The sequence below is a fragment of the Toxorhynchites rutilus genome, chromosome 2, assembly GCF_029784135.1.
Source record: "Toxorhynchites rutilus septentrionalis strain SRP chromosome 2, ASM2978413v1, whole genome shotgun sequence".
Lineage (NCBI taxonomy): Eukaryota > Metazoa > Arthropoda > Insecta > Diptera > Culicidae > Toxorhynchites > Toxorhynchites rutilus.
Genome location: NC_073745.1, coordinates 84617186 through 84637007, shown reverse-complemented (window position 1 = coordinate 84637007; position 19822 = coordinate 84617186). Strand labels below are relative to the sequence as shown.

The 19822-nt window shown below is 39.6% G+C and overlaps 1 protein-coding gene across 1 annotated transcript; it reads right to left on the bottom strand.

Annotated features, from left to right (window-relative positions):
* Positions 1–15374: 15374 nt before the first annotated feature.
* On the bottom strand, positions 15375–16731 carry LOC129769945 (sphingolipid delta(4)-desaturase DES1-like). The gene is made up of 2 exons (XM_055772483.1): positions 15686–16731; positions 15375–15588 (listed from the first exon to the last, which is right to left on the bottom strand). The coding sequence occupies exon 1, from the start codon at positions 16661–16663 to the stop codon at positions 15698–15700; it is 966 nt and encodes a 321-aa protein (XP_055628458.1). The 5' UTR covers positions 16664–16731; the 3' UTR covers positions 15375–15588; positions 15686–15697.
* Between the last annotated feature and the right edge of the window lie 3091 nt (positions 16732–19822).

Here is a 19822-nt window from a genome sequence, read left to right as displayed (position 1 = left end):
ATACACACCGAAACATCAACTTCATAACGGTAAAATAATGAAACTTCGTTTGTTTCTATGAACGTGGGGGAGTGAAAATGGCACATGGAAATATCACTTTTATCTGTCTTTTTCAACGTGATTTCACAAATATTCACTCCACGCTATCATATTAGCCTCATATTCCGCAGGAGCTCTACAAAAATGTACGTTTTTAATTGATAAATTACTTCCTGAAAATAGCATTTTTACATGGATGCGGTGGGCAATCAAAGATAAACACAACGACTGACGTCACTATTTGCGAATTAGTTATGGCAGCGCATGCTATATCGCTCGAAACTCGACGTTCTTCATTACCTTTTTTCCAGGACATTAGCTTCTATGCATAGTACGCGCTCAATGTCCTGGAAAAAGGTAATGAAGATGGTAGAGTTTCGAGCGACATAGCATGCGCTGCCATAACTATTTCTCAAATAGTGACGTCAGTCAGGGGATAATGAGATAGTGTGCAGTGATTATTTGTGAAATCTCGTCGAAAAAGACGGATAAAAGTGATATTTCCATGTGCTATTGTCACTCCCCCACGTTCATAAAAACAAACGAAGTTCATAAAAACAAACGTTCATAAAAACAAAGAAGTCAGTCTGCATCTTTCAAGCTTCAAGCAAATAATTCCCCTTCTGCTTTCTTCCGTACTGTTTTTATATACCGCTCCACCAACCAACTTAGTGACAAAACGGTCTCACCTTAGAATATACTTCTAGGCGCCTTCAGCCGGGTGCTATGATTGATGCTAGGATCGTTAGCAAAATCTCAAGCAGAACTGTCAGTGGGATACCCAATTCATATGAAAACAAAGGGAAAATGTCAGTGGGATACCCAATATGTTGGCTCCTGTCAGTTCAATCCGCGTTGACGGCATTGAGCTTCGTATTACGAAATGGGGGAGCAGGCATGACAATATGGGTTTGCAAAAGACATAAACGTGCTTTTAAAATAAAAATTATGAATGAAAATTATTTTTACCAAACCAAATTAGTACTCTAGGTAAACTAAAATCACTTTTGCTTGCAAGTAGTAAGAAAATATCATACACAAATTGTGTTTAAAGATAATTTTGTATTATAATGGCAAGTTTTGGTGAGAATATCTGAAAATTGATAGAAAATAGTTTAAATTGGGGTCAGAACAGCGTACTTATAGAAGGCAAATAACGCAAAGAAAAAAATTTCATTCAAATTTTAGCAATTTAAAACTGCCTTAGGGTCGACTAATCTGATAGAGAATAGTTGACCTCATACAAACTAATATCGTATCCAGATGTCGACACCATTCCGCCGTCAACGCGAATGGGGGTTCTCTAAAGACGTCACCCGGCTGGGCGCCTTGGTGAAATCAAGGCGCCTAGAAGTATATACTAAGGTGGGCCAACTTGCTAAAACAACTCTTCAGCCATCTTGGAAGTCTACTGTGTTTTGTTTGTAAACAAAACACAATACGCTATTGCCGAAGCTCGCTCGTGATCAGTCTGTCTCTTTCACGCTACAATTATATCGTGGCTTCTTTCGATCATTCATGTGGTAAAAAGGTCCAGAGAGCACACGTATGTTTAGTTCTCGAAAGCAGTAACATTTTCGGTGAAATTTTGATTAATTGGCGATTATTATCTCACAACATACACACCGAAACATCAACTTCATAACGGTAAAATAATGAAACTTCGTTTGTTTCTATGAACGTGGGGGAGTGAAAATGGCACATGGAAATATCACTTTTATCTGTCTTTTTCAACGTGATTTCACAAATATTCACTCCACGCTATCATATTAGCCTCATATTCCGCAGGAGCTCTACAAAAATGTACGTTTTTAATTGATAAATTACTTCCTGAAAATAGCATTTTTACATGGATGCGGTGGGCAATCAAAGATAAACACAACGACTGACGTCACTATTTGCGAATTAGTTATGGCAGCGCATGCTATATCGCTCGAAACTCGACGTTCTTCATTACCTTTTTTCCAGGACATTAGCTTCTATGCATAGTACGCGCTCAATGTCCTGGAAAAAGGTAATGAAGATGGTAGAGTTTCGAGCGACATAGCATGCGCTGCCATAACTATTTCTCAAATAGTGACGTCAGTCAGGGGATAATGAGATAGTGTGCAGTGATTATTTGTGAAATCTCGTCGAAAAAGACGGATAAAAGTGATATTTCCATGTGCTATTGTCACTCCCCCACGTTCATAAAAACAAACGAAGTTCATAAAAACAAACGTTCATAAAAACAAAGAAGTCAGTCTGCATCTTTCAAGCTTCAAGCAAATAATTCCCCTTCTGCTTTCTTCCGTACTGTTTTTATATACCGCTCCACCAACCAACTTAGTGACAAAACGGTCTCACCTTAGGATATACTTCTAGGCGCCTTCAGCCGGGTGCTATGATTGATGCTAGGATCGTTAGCAAAATCTCAAGCAGAACTGTCAGTGGGATACCCAATTCATATGAAAACAAAGGGAAAATGTCAGTGGGATACCCAATATGTTGGCTCCTGTCAGTTCAATCCGCGTTGACGGCATTGAGCTTCGTATTACGAAATGGGGGAGCAGGCATGACAATATGGGTTTGCAAAAGACAAACGTGCTTTTAAAATAAAAATTATGAATGAAAATTATTTTTACCAAACCAAATTAGTACTCTAGGTAAACTAAAATCACTTTTGCTTGCAAGTAGTAAGAAAATATCATACACAAATTGTGTTTAAAGATAATTTTGTATTATAATGGCAAGTTTTGGTGAGAATATCTGAAAATTGATAGAAAATAGTTTAAATTGGGGTCAGAACAGCGTACTTATAGAAGGCAAATAACGCAAAGAAAAAAATTTCATTCAAATTTTAGCAATTTAAAACTGCCTTAGGGTCGACTAATCTGATAGAGAATAGTTGACCTCATACAAACTAATATCGTATCCAGATGTCGACACCATTCCGCCGTCAACGCGAATGGGGGTTCTCTAAAGACGTCACCCGGCTGGGCGCCTTGGTGAAATCAAGGCGCCTAGAAGTATATACTAAGGTGGGCCAACTTGCTAAAACAACTCTTCAGCCATCTTGGAAGTCTACTGTGTTTTGTTTGTAAACAAAACACAATACGCTATTGCCGAAGCTCGCTCGTGATCAGTCTGTCTCTTTCACGCTACAAGCAAATAATTCCCCTTCTACTTTCTTCCGTGCTGTTTTCATATACCGCTCCCCTAACCAACTTAGTGACGAAACGGCCTCACCTAGTACCATAGACCCGTCTTGGGTGAAATCAAGTTTGAATATTATTGTAGTACCAGATCAGTAGGTATTTTGGGTATTTTGTGCAGAACCAGCACAATCATTGGTAAAAATATGTAGGGGAAGGCGGGGGAAGACGGTCACTCGGGGTAAGATGGCCACTCTCTAGATTATTGAAACAATCAACTATTGGGAAATTAGAAAACAATATTCAAATGTATTGCATTACCCTGCAATAATGTATACTCATTTTGGCGTGTGTATAGGTGGAACTTTATTGTAAAACAACACAAATAAACTTTTCAGATGACGACGAGCACCGATTTATTATTATGCTCGCTAGAAAATTAGTGTTTAGTGGTGAATATGCTCATGTCTCGTGAAACCAATGTTATAAAAGTAAACACACAGGTCTGTTAGGTTTGCTTATATAAAAACGAATTATTAGGCACTTTTAAGTGCGATTCACATACAACATCCACGTCACGTTCACGTCCCGTCATGTCACGTTACGTCAGTTATTCTACCATAAAGTGACCAGATGGTCAGAGGTCTAACGCGGGACACCAAAAACAAAATGTTATGTGTATACGTTATGTTAAAATAAACCATAGTTTAGCAAGTCTCATTTATTCGTGAGACTGTTAACATGTGTCCTTGCAATTAAACCCGATCTGTATTATTTCTTTCTGAGTATCGTCACTCAGTTGTGATTTTTCGGTGGTTTAGATTTTGTTTACGTCTGAAAATCGCTCGTTCATTCAGAGCATTCAAGTCTGGCAAACACGATTCAAATTCTACAATTTTCTTCAAATTACCGAAAATGCTCTAAAATTCCAATCCATTTTTCATCGATTTTAGTGGTAACGTATGCATTAAAAAATGGACTATTTTCGGATGGCGATGAAAAAAAACTTCAAAAAATTATTTATTGAAACGAATTTTCCTTAAATATAGGAGTAGCTTCAGGTGCTGGTGAATAACTTCTTTCCGGCGAAAGAAGTGAAAAACTTCTTTTCGTGCTCATAATGGCAGACAAGACCGCTCTTCTTTCGAGTCATATGGTGAACGGGGAACGAGTACGAAGGTGATGTGGTATTCATGCCGAACCTGGGATCAGCCCATTATGCCAAAAGATCACTGGAGAATGGATCATGGATCGGCTGGAGATAAATTTTGTCGCGAAGACCGCCAGCCTTCCCAACATCTCCCAGTTGCGACCGATAGAAAATTTTCGGGCGAATGGCCAAAATGGAGAGATAGCTAACTGCCAAAGTCACGGAAAGGTAAAAGAACACGTCGACATACATCTTTTCATCGGCCATGATTGAGGTTTCGGCCAACTTCCCGGTGCCGCCCAGCGCTTCATTTGCGATACTCCGTCAAACAACCCTGCCTCTTTCCCTCATCTCACCCTCGCACACCCTCGACAGCTAGTCGAACACCAGATGCTATCCCTGGTCATTTTGCACAATGCTACAGTGCGTGAGGTAACCCTCGGTTGAAACAATGATACCTTATATCCATATCCCTAACCTGACCCGTCCCACAAAAATTCTTGCCCCTTTAACCTCGAGTAAACCGCGAGTAATCGGTCGAATCCTACTAAACATAGATTTAAGTTGAATTTTGTATAAACAAATCTTGAATTGGCGGCTCCGCAAAGCTTATGTGATTGAGCCTTACAAATAAATGAACTGGAAAATCAAACCCTGCATCTTCCGGTCCAGTATACACTAGTTCTTCCGGCTTATTTGACACGTGTAGCCCTGACCGAGCTAGGGGGCCAAAGATGAACTTTTCGTCTGACTCACGTTGATCACTGAGGATCAATAGGGAAATTTTATAAAAATCATTTTCCAATTTTGTTTGTGTCGTTCCCAGTTGACACTCTCTGAACAAAAAGTCCACTATCGGTGCGATGAAACCAGCTCTCTTGGAGGCACTCTTGAACAGTCTGCCAAATAAAAGGTTTATTTTGAGGTTTATTTTTTTAAGAAAATCAACATGATCAAATTGTAATATTGAAATATATTGATATCGCGGGACATTTTCGTTCCTTTTGCCAAATGCGGGACGTTTCGCGGGACGTAATCTTACGCGGGACATTTTGTTGAAATGCGGGACTGTCCCGCGTAACGCGACGTCTGGTCATTTTATTCTACCATGCATTACTTATGAAAACATTCACATGTAACATTCACAGCTCTTGATGAAAAAACCGTTTAACTTTCATCTTTTGGAAACTTCCAAGGCGAAAATGGAATACAAACAACAAATTCTTTTAAAGATGCAATAACTGTATCTCTCGAGAAGTGTTCTTAGCAGTGATGCTCTTCTTCGTTCTGGAATACGCTTCTATTGGTTCTATTGGTCGGACTCGATTATATGTGATTCGGTTATATACTATTTTGGACTCGATTAGTCTAAAAAAAATTTTTTTTATACATTTCAAATATGACTTGTTTCAAGAAAAAATGTAAACTTTCAACCAACACCCCACAACGTTTAAATATCCTGAATAGCGTAATGATATCCATATCGATTTTTTATACCACTGAGGTCTTATTTCGCTTCAGCTTTTCTTCGATGATTATGACTAATTCCACTAACGAATTTCTTGATTTCATTGTTTGATTTTCTCCAAAACTTAAGCAGCTCAGCCAATTTACGTTAGTTTACGCTACAAAATGTCTGAGACTCACAAGTGATGCTTTGATATAACATTAATATATCGTAATAACAACGTAGATAGAATTTGAACGAAGTTGAGAAGTTATGCAAATAACTTCACGGGCAAAGTTAGGAAACAAATAAAAAAAATGAGTACAAACTGCTACTACTGATAAACTATTAATGAACTTTTTTATCAATGTAATAACATAGCATAGAAAATAGAAATATAAAACAAAATTTACATGCAATTCTATTACTTTTCCGATTTGTATTACAAAAAAATGGAGAAATGTCCACGTTTGTCCACGGAGGGGGAGGGGGGTGTCTAGAATCGTGTTTTTTCTGTCCACGTGGTATGTGTTAAATTATTATTTTCGTTTTGTTCGATGAATTATATAACTTTATTCTAATTTACATAATGCATATAATGAAAACGTTACAGAGAAGACAAACAAACTAATAACGAAAAAGTAAAACACAAAAGCATTAAATTCTTATACTAGACCGTTTGACAAACATATAGACCAACTGCATATAGCAGATGTCGCGAGTTTCCAACAGGAACATATGGTTGTCTTCCTTGGGTTTCAAGGGCATTCAAAATATACTCTCTGGCAGCGTAATTATCCGTACATTGCCAAACTTAGTGATCGATGTCATCGTAACCATTTCCACACCGACAGACATTGCTTTGAACAAGATTTATTCTGTGGAGATGCACATCTAGCGAGTAGTGGTTGGACATAAGTCTACTCATTACACGAATGAAGTCACGACTTACGTCCAAACCTTTGAACCACGCTCTCGAAGAAACATTTGGAATGATTGAATATAACCACCGCCCAAGAGTTCCAGTGTCCCAATCGGTTTGTCAATTCAAGAGGGAACTCTGACGCAGTAATTGGAAAAAATAATCGTATGAGATTTGTCTATCAAACAATTCACCTTCCTGGCCACCCACCTTTGCGAGAGTGCCCGCCTTCTCATTGCCAGGAATTGCAATGAGAGGAGACCCATACAAAGGTTAACTTATAAGATCTTTCGATCAGTACACTCTTCTGCTGCCTCACTTTTGTGAGAAAATAAGATGGGTACCTACTAGTTTTCATCGACTGGAGAGCCTCAAGCGAACTGAGACTATCCGAGAAAATGAAGTAATGGTCTGCAGGCTTGTTGGAGATCATCCCCAATAGGAAGTCCATTGCTGCGCCAGCAACATAAATGAAACAAGGTTCCTGCAGTTTACGGAAGGCGCTAGAATTTTCATTGAAAACACCGAAGCCAGTGGATCCATTGAGGCGAGACCCATCAGTGAAGTATCATTTCATGCAATTGACTTTTTGGTACTTTCGGTTATAAATACGGGGAATGAAAGTTGGTCGAAGATGATCTGAAATCCCAAGTATTTCTTGTTTCATCGACAGATCGTATTCAATTGAGGAACTGCTGATGGTGAAGTGAGCATGATCTGGAGTAAACGATGGAAGCCAAATATCTGATGAAATATAGTGGTGATAAATTCTAGTAAATCGAGATTGTATATTTAGATGAACAATTTTTTCAAAGTTTTCAATCACAAGTGTATTTGTGACTCCGCATTTCACCAGTATTCTGAGAGAAGGAATCGGTTCTGTGGATGAGTTACTCCTGCCAGAACCTCGAGACTCAGATACGTAATGTGGGCATTCCATGTGCAATATAAATCAAACCAGACACCAAGGTACTTGAAGGTCAATGATTGGGTAATGTTTCTGCCCAAAAGCTTAAGTTGCAATTGGGCTGGGGCTCGCTTTCGAGTAAACACTACCAGTTCAGATTTCTGCGGCGAAGTTTCGATTCCTAAGTTCCTTGCCCAAGAAAACAAGTTATCTAGGGAATTTTGCAATAGTCTTTGCAGGTTTTCGGCATGGGGACCTCTGACGGAAACCACACCATCATCTGCAAGCTGTCTTAGCGTGCATTGTTCTGCCGAACAACTGTTAATATCTTTCACATAAAAATTATAAAGAAGAGGGCTGAGACATTAGCCTTGGGGTAGACCCATATAACTATTTCTGGAAGTTGTCAGTTGTCCGAGGGTGAAGTTCATTTGCTTTTCTGACAACAAATTGTACAAGAAGTTATTCAAAATTCCAGGAAGTCCACATCTGTCCATCTGTTGTCTGACAGTATTTTTATGGAAACTGAATCAAAAGCTCCTTTAATATCCAACAATACTGAAGCTAGTTGTTCCTTGTGCGCCAGGCCAGTTGAATATCTATAGAAAGCAACGCTAGACAATCGTTTGTTCCGTTGCTCTTGCGAAACGAATTTTTACTACATTATTCATTGTTTTTTCACATCAAAAGCGTAGCCACGTCATGATCTACATGGTGTCCAAAACGCACGTGGTTATTTGGCACGTATTCAGACCTTTTCTGGATTACAACACTTATAAATATTGTAAACATCATGCTTGCTCACCATTTGTATCGGATTTACATAGCTAAACCATTAAATTAACGCATTTTGATGAACTCAATTCTGATCATGAGTTGTCCAATTCAATAATGTTGTTTTGTCCACATGATTTCTATGGCAACCGCTTGGCGCGCTGCAGTTTGTTTGTTTATGGTGTGCTTCGCGCATAGCAGAAGTAAACTTCTAAAATGCCCAAGAAAAGGCAATATTCTGAAGAAAGCCTAAATTATGAATGAATCAATATGATGACAGTAAACTCAAGCAATGGTAAATGCAACATCTAATTGTGAATTCGAATGTTTTCATTCAAAAATGGAGGGTTCCCGGAATAAATCGCCACAGAAAACGACTGCAACAGAAACCACCGCTTATAAAATGTGTAGTAGGCTATAAATATTGTGGCGCGGTATTGTATTTCAAAACAAGAATTAACCGGGCAAACGTATCGCCCCAGGCAAACGTAACGCCCCGGGCAGACGTATACCGTCCGACGCTCGCTAGAGCTCGGTCGGACATTGCTAAAGGATCGTATCCTATGTTTCAAACTAACCGGGCAATCAGTGGATCCCAGGTTTGCGTGCGAGACACCGCCGCTTCCGACGGCGGGTCGGCGGTGGACTCGGATTGCGTCATCTTGGCGGCATGGGCCGCCTCGATTCCTTATCCTCGCCAAATGGGGACTTCGTCCCCATTACATTGTCCTCAGAATAAATTTCGAAAAACGAGAACAAGAGAATAAATTTATAATAGAAATGTGAGGCACATGATGTTTTTCCCGCGCCAAATATTTCTAGCCTACTACACTTTTTCTAAGCGGTTGTTTCTGTTGCAGTTGTTTACTGTGGCGATTTATTCCGGTCACCAAAATGGAGATATCTAAAACCGGACAAACCATGATCATTTTTTTGGGCAAACCATGATCAGAGGTGGTCAAACCATGATCATAATTCTTCTTAAAGGAAAATCGTTAAAAAACATATAAAAATTTGAATAATTTCAACACCTTATGGTAGTATTAGCAACTAGAGACTTGGGGCTTTTCAACAAACCCTAACGCGTAATGATTATGCGTGATTTTCATGAAGAAAAATCGATTTGCATTTACTAGTTGCGTAAAAACACCCCAAATTGGACAAACCAAGATCATTTACCCTACACCTTAAAACGAAATATCACTCATTACTTTTTTTTGCATTTTGCAAAATGCCGTGATGATGGCAACAGGATTGCGCATCAGGTCATAAAAACCGGGCGGCCATGACATGGATAGTTAAACAGGAGTTTCAGATTCTGGATTGACCAGGACAAAATTCGAGAACTTATGGCAAGTGGTCGTACGAAGAAAATATGCAGCTAACAAGCAGTGCGAGAATGTTGAAGAGCAGTTTGTTTTCTGCGTGGAATAAGGTACAAATTTCAACATGCCGCAGCATGGTCGAAAGCACGCCTAATAGGTTGAGTACTGAGGATGTTTCCCCCAGTCGACGCCACTGACACGCATTCTACTGGTTGTAAGCTCAGGTTTACGATTAGTACAACATCAGATATGAGACAATCTTTGTGATTGTGGCGATGTCTACCACGACATCGAGCATGTTGTCTGGTCGTGTATCCGGTTCCATGCTGCTCGCTCTCAGCTCTCTAGAGCACTGAGAGCACAAGGCAGACAATCGGATATCCCCGTCCGGGATATCTTAGGTAGCCGGGATCCTGATCTTCTGCTTCATCTATACCTGTTCCTCAGAAACGCCGATGTCAACGTTTAATAATATTTCCTTCGATGTGTCCCCGTTTCATATCCCTCCTATCCGATCGATAAACTTTTACTTAGTCGCGGCAATACATACACACACTCTTTACGGATGCACGGGCCGAAGGTTGTGCAGTCCACTGATCATTCAACAAGAGCCAAAGGTTGTACCGCTCATGACAACTCTACACGAGCTGATGATTGCGCCGGCCAGTGACCATTCTATCCTGGATTCCTCGAGTCGAGAATGACGCACCACGCTAGATATGGGGTACAGACTAGGGGGGCGTTGCTGATTAATGGTCAGGTGCATCCCAATAGGAAGTATTCCGTGTCGGGCACACGTACAGAGCATCGAAGACTGCAACATACCAATTATGAGAACACTTGTAATACTAACCTCGAGCCAACCGCGAGTAATCGGTTACATATTACTAACATAGTTTTTTTTTTTTTTTTTTTTTTTTATATAAATCGTTTATTTTTACAGGCTCAGTTACATTAGTTTAAAGGAGCCGAATTCTTAAGTATATGTTTTAAAACTATACATAAATAATTTTCCTAACACTATGGTTAGTAAGGTGGAAAACCGATTACTCGCGGTTTACTCGAGTTTAGAGGGTGACATCTTTCAGGAAAGGGATGGGATATAAGGGAATTGTTACAATGTTGATGATCACACTCGATTCTTAAATCTATTGTATATTTACATTTCAACTTATTTTACTGTTTATACCAAGGGGGCCAATCGCTCGCAATGGATGAAAAGGAGGGTATAAGGACATAGGTACAATCACACACGAAGATCGATAGCTTTAAGGAAAACATATATTTGGGTCATGTAATCAAGGTCTAACCGAGCCAACACATCTCTCACCGGCACATTGGGCTGTCTTCCTCGGGCCCGAAGGGAGTTTTCTAAATTCGATCTGGCGACAAGATACATCTCGCACGACCAAACAACATGCTCGATGTCGTGATAACCTTGACCACAGACGCAGAGATTGTTGCTGGAAAGATTGAAACGAAAGAGAAGCGCATCTAACGAACAGTGATTGGACATGAGTCGGGAGAAGGTGCGAATAAAGTCCCGACTCAAGTCCAGACTTTTGAACCACGGTTTGAGGCTAACCTTAGGGATAATCGAGTGAAACCACCGGCCCAATTCATCTTCGTTCCATTTGCGTTGCCAGTTAGCGATGGTATTTTTACGGACTAAAGAAAAAAATTCATTGAAGGCGATTTGACGCTGGTAAATGTCGCCTTCAATCGCACCTACCTTTGCTAATGAGTCAGCCCTCTCATTACCCGGAATTGAGCAATGTGAAGGGACCCAGACAAAGGTAATGACATAACAGCGTCTGGTTAAAGCACTCAAAATTTCTCGTATTCTCTCAAGGAAGTACGGCGAGTGCTTTTCCGGCCTCACTGAACGGATAGCTTCGACAGAGCTAAGACTATCCGTTACAATGTAATAGTGTTCAACAGGTCGTGAGGCGACGCTGTCCAGCGCCCAGTATATCGCTGCCAATTCAGCAATATACACTGAGCAAGGATTCTGAAGACTGTGGGAGGTGCTAAAAATTTCGTTGAACACTCCAAATCCTGTGGACTCATTCATAGAGGACCCATCAGTAAAGTACATATTATCACAATTGATACCCCCATACTTTGAATCGAAGATCGTTGGAGCGATCCTCGATCGTTGATAATCTGAATATCCATGGATATACTGTTTCATGGACAGATCAAAATGCACAGAGGAATTGATGTAGTCAGGAAAACAAACACGGTTGGGAATATACGAAGAAGGATCAACCTGCATGGAGATGAATTCATGATATGAACTCATGAATCCGGAGTGAAAATTTAGCTCGATCAGCTGCTCAAAATTCCCGATCACCAATGGGTTCATAACCTTACACCGGATGAGGAACCGAAGAGATAATAAATTGAAGCGATCTTTTAGTGGGAGTAGGCCTGCCAAAACCTCGAGACTCATGGTATGCGTTGAGGGCATACATCCCAACGCAATACGGAGACAAAGATACTGAATTCGCTCGAGTTTAATGAGGTGTGTTTTGGCAGCTGATTGAAAACAGAAACTGCCATACTCCATCACTGAGAGAATAGTTGTTCGATACAACATTATAAGATCTTCGGGATGGGCTCCCCACCAGGTGCCGGTAATTGTACGGAGAAAGTTTATTCTTTGTTGACATTTTTTACTCAGATACCTAATATGGACCCCCCAAGTACATTTGGAGTCGAACCAGACCCCAAGATACTTGAATGACATAGCATGAGTGATCGGTTTACCCAAAAGTTGAAGCTTTGGTTTTGCTGGTCTATGCTTCCTAGAAAAAACCACCATCTCTGTTTTCTCCGTGGAGAATTCGATCCCTAGCCCAATGGCCCAGGTTGAAAAATTGTTCAAAGTATCTTGTAAGGGTCCTTGCAGGTCGGATTCGTTTGATCCTACGACAGACACCACTCCATCATCTGCAAGTTGTCTTAGGCTGCAATTTTGTGTAAGGCAATTGTCGATGTCGCTTACATAGAAGTTGTACAAAAGGGGGCTTAAACATGAGCCCTGGGGGAGGCCCATGTAAGAGAACCGACTTACTGCCGAATCTCCGTGAGAAAAGTTCAAATGTTTCTCACAAAGCAAGTTATATAACATATTATTCAATAGAGGCGGCAGACCCCGAGAGTGTAATTTGTCTGACAAAACCTCTATTGAAACAGAATCAAAGGCCCCCTTTATGTCCAAGAATACTGAAGCCATTTGTTTTTTTTCGGCGTAAGCCATTTGAATTTCTGAAGAAAGCAACGCAAGACAATCATTCGTCCCCTTGCCCCTGCGGAACCCATATTGTGTATCTGAGAGTAAGGCATTCGTTTCAACCCAACGATCAAGGCGAAACAAGATCATTTTCTCCAACAATTTCCGTATACAAGACAGCATTGCTATTGGGCGGTACGAATTGAAGTCGGACGCGGGTTTTCCGGGTTTTTGAATAGCTATAACTCGTACTTGTCTCCAATCATCCGGAACAACATTATGCTCCAGAAACTTATTGAATAAATTCAACAAGCGATGTTTGGCCACATCGGGGAGGTTTTTCAACAAGTTGAACTTAATTCTATCCGATCCTGGAGCCGAATTGTTACTTGAAAGGAGAGCAAGAGAGAATTCTACCATCGAAAACTCGGAATCAAGATCGCACCTATCTTGTGGTATATCTCGAACAATTCTTTGCACGGGAGCGAAATCGGGACAAACCTTTCGCGCAAAATTAAAAATCCATCGATGTGAATGTTCCTCGCTTTCATTCGATGAAGAGCGATTTCTCATGTTTCGAGCCACTTTCCATAATTTTTTCATTGACGTTTCTCGTGACAAACCTCCCACGAAATTTCGCCAATAAGCACGTTTTTTACCTTTGATCAAGTTTTTAAATTGATTTTCAAGGTCTAAATACGTTTGAAAATTGTCAATGGTTCCTCGTTTCCGAAAAGCTTTAAATGCATTCGATTTCTCTACATAAAGCTTTGAACATTGGCTATCCCACCATGGATTGGGAGGCCTTCGGTGAATGGTGGAACCTGGGATGGGTTTCGTTTGAGCGCGAACCGCGCTGTCATGGATCAAACGAGAAAGGAAGTTATACTCCTCCAATGGAGGTAAACCATCTCTGGAATTGATGGCTAGAGTAATCGCGTCCGCATATTTTTTCCAGTCAATGTGTCTTGTGAGGTCATATGCCATGTTTATAGATTCAGAAGAATTCGACCCAATGGTGATGGAAATTTTGATTGGCAAGTGATCACTACCGTTGGGATCCTGGATTACATTCCACTTGCAATCTAACGATAGTGAATTCGAGCAAAGCGAGAGGTCAAGAGCACTTGGGTTAGCAGGAGGTTTAGGCACACGTGTTGTTTCCCCAGTGTTCAAAACGGTCATATTGAAGCTGTTACAAAGGTCATATATCAACAATGAACGATTGTCGTCGTACTGTTCCCCCCAGGCAGTTCCGTGAGAGTTGAAGTCTCCCAAGATCAATCGTGGCTCAGGAAGGAGTGAGCACATGTCAACAAGTTGTTTGCGGCTAACCGCAGCTCTCGGAGGCCAATACAAGCTGACAATACAGAGGTCTTTGCCTTTAATGTTTGCATGACAAGCAACAGCTTCGATCCCTCCAATAGGTGGAAGGTCAAGCTAACATAGTTGTAAGACAAAAATTGTCAAAATAATGGACTCCCGGCCCCGTCAGGCTAACGCCACATGTGCCTTAATAAAATATATATTTTGGGGAAAAAAAAAGATATGAGATTATGATTATGATGGATCGTTTGAAAACTATGTTGTTCAGTTCGACTTGTTGAAGTTTTTACAAAAGTATTGATTCTGTAGTGGCACTGTTTTGCCTTTTACGTTTGTATCTTTTGTGATGACTGACTTACTTGTTGTGCAGCTACGCAAAAGTTCGTGTTTACATGGCTAAATATACCTTAGAGCATGTAATAACCGACATTCAAAAACTATTGTCATTGGGTGCAATTGGTCACGTGTTGGTTCTTTGGATCATGTTGTATTCTACATTAAATTATATAGTCCGTAAAGTGGGATGAAAAAAATAAAGCTCTGAATTATACATTTTCGTTTATCTGTTTTTCAACTTTATTTCTTGAATCACGGTTGCCTTCTATAACCAATAAAATACCTCTACATATCGACAAAAGCGTTGGGATTGTCTCTTACTAACTGAGGCAACTGAGAGAGTTCTCATATTTCTAGAGGTCATTAAAACACTTACCTGTCCAAAATTTACCCTAGAGGCCCCTATACAAACAAAAGATGTAAATTTATGAAAAACATGCGAGAAAGAAAGCGAAAAAAATATCTGATTGTATGTTTCTTTTTGTTTGTTTAATTATATGAACATGTCACGAATGAAGACTACATTTGAAATTAAAACCTCAACAAATTTTACACTTTACTCTCTAGTCAACTTTTAATAGTAACTATAAAGCAATAACACTAGTACATCAGAAAACATTCATTAAAAGAAATTCAAAACCATAAATTTTGTTTCACTTACACCATATTTTTTATTATTATTCTAAATTCACTTTTATCGGAATGAGTGATATTTTTATTATGCATTGAATTTTCTTTTCTTTCTATATATTACACTTAGTATATAGTGTCGTATTCGTAAGCTATTTGCAAATCATCCAACAATTTCAGTGAAAAATAAAAGTTTAATCACATTCTTATCAAGAGAGCGCCTTAAAAATATTCCGCATTGCAAGTATATTAAGAGTGAACAATGGAATCAACACGTAACTCCTGTTGTATTCTGCGCACATCACGTAATTCTCTTCGAAGTTGATTGCACTGTTGCTCAACCGAGGTATTAATCAGATACTGATAACGGATGTTTATATCATTGATTGCGTTTTCGATAAGAATCAATTATGCACTGTCAATATGGTGCGATACATATCAGGAAGTGCAAACTCACCTGGTGGACAATTCAACCTGACTTGAGTAATGCACGCCGTTTTATCCTTGCATACGGCCCAATAGCGGGATCTGTTATGAAATCGTACATTACACGTACCCAGGATATATGTTGTGGCAAAGTTTCATAAAATTCGGGTGCAATTTTCTTCAGTTCCGGTAACCTGCTGCCGGGAATGGCTGGAAAGTCGTGATGTTCATTATGATAGCCCACGTTGAATGTTATCCAATTGAGCGGACCATAGTAAGAGTACGTTTCAAATCCTTTTGCAAACATGTAATGCTCGGCTATAAAATGTCCAGCTACCGGATGAAAACCCATTGCCAGCAAAGAACCAATCAATAGATAAGCGAGCATTTTCCAGCCGAATATTATCACCACAAACGCATCGAACACCAACTGTACCAGCGTATTGATTATCTCCAACCTCTCTACCGGTAGTGGATTAACAAACAATGGCCTGAGTGCGTAGAATACCGGTTGTAGTACAACCCATACAAATTTACCGGCTGCGTTACAGAATAGTTTCGCTTCCAAAGCACTGGGTAGGTCAGGGTCTAACTTTTCATCAGCCAAATATCTGTGATGCAATGTATGGTACTTTTTGAACGACACTGACATTGGAACACCGATGGGTAAATTACACCACATCCCAAAATAACGATTTGCTAAAGGTCTACCGTATCCGAAAGCCATGTTGTGTGATATTTCGTGATTCGCTAGCATTAGAGAATGGTTGATTATCCCGCCGAAACAGTATGCCACCAGAATGATCATCATCCACGATTGATTCTGCATCACGTACAACATGAAGATCTGCGTAAGTACCATCGCTGACACTACGTATTTCAAAGACGTATCGGGTCCGAAGAGTTGTTTAATTTGAGGATATTTTTTAAGCATAGCCTTACGGCGACTTGCGTGGGGTTGATCATTGTAAACCCATTCGAAATCGGTTCGTGAAACATGCTGACCCATGGTTGGTTTCGTATTCTAGACGAATGTCAACGAAATCTCCACAACGTCGTACCAGGAGGTGCTCTTGCTCTTTGTATTCAAATATAACTGAATGGTTAAGAATACGAAATACTTTTGGGACATCGAGTGTGTTGATAGATAACACATTCGCACTGAATTCTTTGGCTTACGCTTCTGTTTCGGAACTTTGTTTCCTCTACTTGACATGTTTTCAACTATGAACGACAAGCTTTTTCTCTCAATATTTTTGTCTCAGACTCTAGTTATTAATTTCAATTAGTTTCAATTGGTTCTATTCAAAACCAAAAAATCGAATATTCGAACAAAAAAAAATAAAGTTGCCCTTAGTACATTGTTAATCAAATGACCACGGAAGTCACTTAAGCTAGCATTTAGGCTTATCTTTTTTGAAACCGTGAGTTATGAATCATGAGCCACACATGAGTGAATTTATTGTATTAATGGTTGTATCAACCTAGAGATTAGTATTTCAGAGTGTTTTTATGAATCACAACAATTAATTTCGTGCATCGTATATCGAAGTAAACGTTTTGGATTGCAACGAACCTTTGGAACAAACATCTTTAATCCGAATAGCTATCCAATCGAGGGATAATTTTTCTAATTTAATAACATTTTACCAACAGATGCCTGGAACTCCTACTCCAACTTCACTCCAATACGTTTTGTCAAGTGAGATTTGAGATTGTTGTGAATGGTTTGTTTTTTTAGGTTGTAATTCGGTATGAGTTGATAATGTAGGGAAGCACATGAAAAAACTACTATGCGACATTTTTATTTTAACAACAAATCCCCACAGTCAGTATGGTAAATTCTTCGATGCGTCCTCGAAAAATTGGCTAGGTTTTGTACGTAACCAAAGTTTTGCCAGAATTGTTCGAAGACTCAATGTTATATTGGTGTACTTCTAGCAGTCACCAGGGCCCTGTTGTAAAATCGAAATTCCACTAATAATACTAGTCTTGTAACTTGTAACTTGTAGATTCCTGTTGCATAATTAATATAGAAGTACAAATCTATAAGTCTACAAGTTGCTTATACTAATATTATTAATGTTACATATTACATATTACAAGTAAATGTTACATGAACAAAATAAAACAGCAAATTATTAGTTTCGACTTGTAATTTCATTTCGTTTTTTTAAATGATCGATTTTGACGTAGGACTACGTCTTTCATTTCTGTACCGGGGTATAAGTTCAAAGTTTTGAAAACGAGAGAGTGAGAGTGGAGTGTAAGGTTTTGAACGTTAATACCTCTCTACCGGCTGAATGAAGTTGTATAATAATCACTTTATTCGAAAGATAAAATGTCAAAGAGTTAAATGATTGTCACTTATAGGTCCAAAAAATCCTTTCCATTACTTAAAAATTGCTTTGGAAACAGGCTTGAAATCGACAATCTAACTAATTGATGATGATTGCTTTTGTGGTGATCGGAATGCGTTCTCAAACACGGACGCAAAATCAAGGCATCTGGAGAAACCGTCATCGCGAATACATGCAGGCTGTGATTTCTTTTACTCGCTTACAAATGCGCTCGAGCAAAGGACGATTTGCGCATCCGGTTCCCGTGATCCAATCGTATCCAAGAGCATCAGTGTCTGTTGTGCTTTCTTATGAAATTGTCATGAAAGAATGTGGTCAAGCGAAGGAAGATTTGCGTTTTCGGTTTCAGTGATGCAATCGTATCCAAGCGCATCAATTTCTGTTTTGTTTTCGCATGGAATGGTCATGAGGGAATGTTTGCTTGTAAATGCGTTTGAGCAAAGGAAGATTTGCGCATTCGGTTCGAATGCATGTTTGTTTGAGTTTACACGGCCTATCGCTTAGGCGAAGGATGGAAAGGACCAACTTGAAAATAGGAAGATTGTGGGTGATCTGATCCACGTGGGTGATCTAAAAATGAAACCGATGTGTTATCGGTTTCAAGAAGGAGAGGAGATATAATCTTTTAGATTATGAATTTCTGTATAAACATTGTACAATATTGTAAATAAAGTTAATCTTAGATCTCGAACTCACGCGAAAGCGTTGAATCTCGCCTTGAGATGTTTAACCCACATCCAAGGGTCATATGAACCGCAAACCAACTCAAAACCTGATCACCCCTACGGTGTCGACATAGCATGGCTCATACTAGTCGATAACCTCATATCATCGAGTCAAATGCTACAGTAAATGAATAGTTTTTTTAACAGATGGACACAGTTGCAGCGACAAAAATTAAATATCGCGAGAATGACCGTTTATGAAAAATCGTTTCTCGACACTCGGACAAAACCGGAGTTTGTTGCATCAGAACAGAACCGATAAACATGAAAGCAAATACGAATGGCAACTCAAAGTATCGAAGGTGTGCTATTCACATGTACAGGAAATGAAGTTTGTTGAAGTTCTAAGTTTCGCGCAACGAAAACAAGCAGCACACACACAAAGCCAAACACTGATGGCTAGAAGCGACCTATAATCATTTGCACTTTTCTCTTGCAATGCCAGATGCACTTCAAGTGAAATATTTGCTAGCATTCACAGCTCGAGGGGAAACATAAAACACAAAACGAGCAGAATAAGCGACCTTTATTGTTTCGGGCACAGAAACATTCTGGCAACTTTCCTTAGAGGAGATGCAATACTTATACGCTAGCGACAGCTTACTTACTATGCAAGGGTGGAGTTTACTTCGCAAATATTCTCTTTTAACTATCCCCCTTCGTTGTTCCTATTCTAGCAGCTGCATAAGTTGCCGGTTATTGACAGCTCTGTTCGGGAAAGCACATAAATTGACAGAACAATGCGTGGGAAAATGGGAATGCTATCAAATTTTCATCAATTTAAACCATGTACAGACTATGGAATTATAATGTATAGCATATTGTTACGACGAGATCCCTCAGAGCAGCAACGCCTCGCGCAACGACGTAACGTTAGCTGTCAACGGAGTGACGTAGCTTTGGAGAAACATCATGTAACGCTGGAACGGCCAGGATATGATAAAAAGGTGGCAAATAAATGGATCGTTGTGTAGATCAATAGGCATTGTTAAGTCGTGGTTTGTGATCAAATTTATTATAAAATCTTAAATGTAACTAAATCTATACTCTGCTGTACAGGTCTAGATATTATACTTACAACCT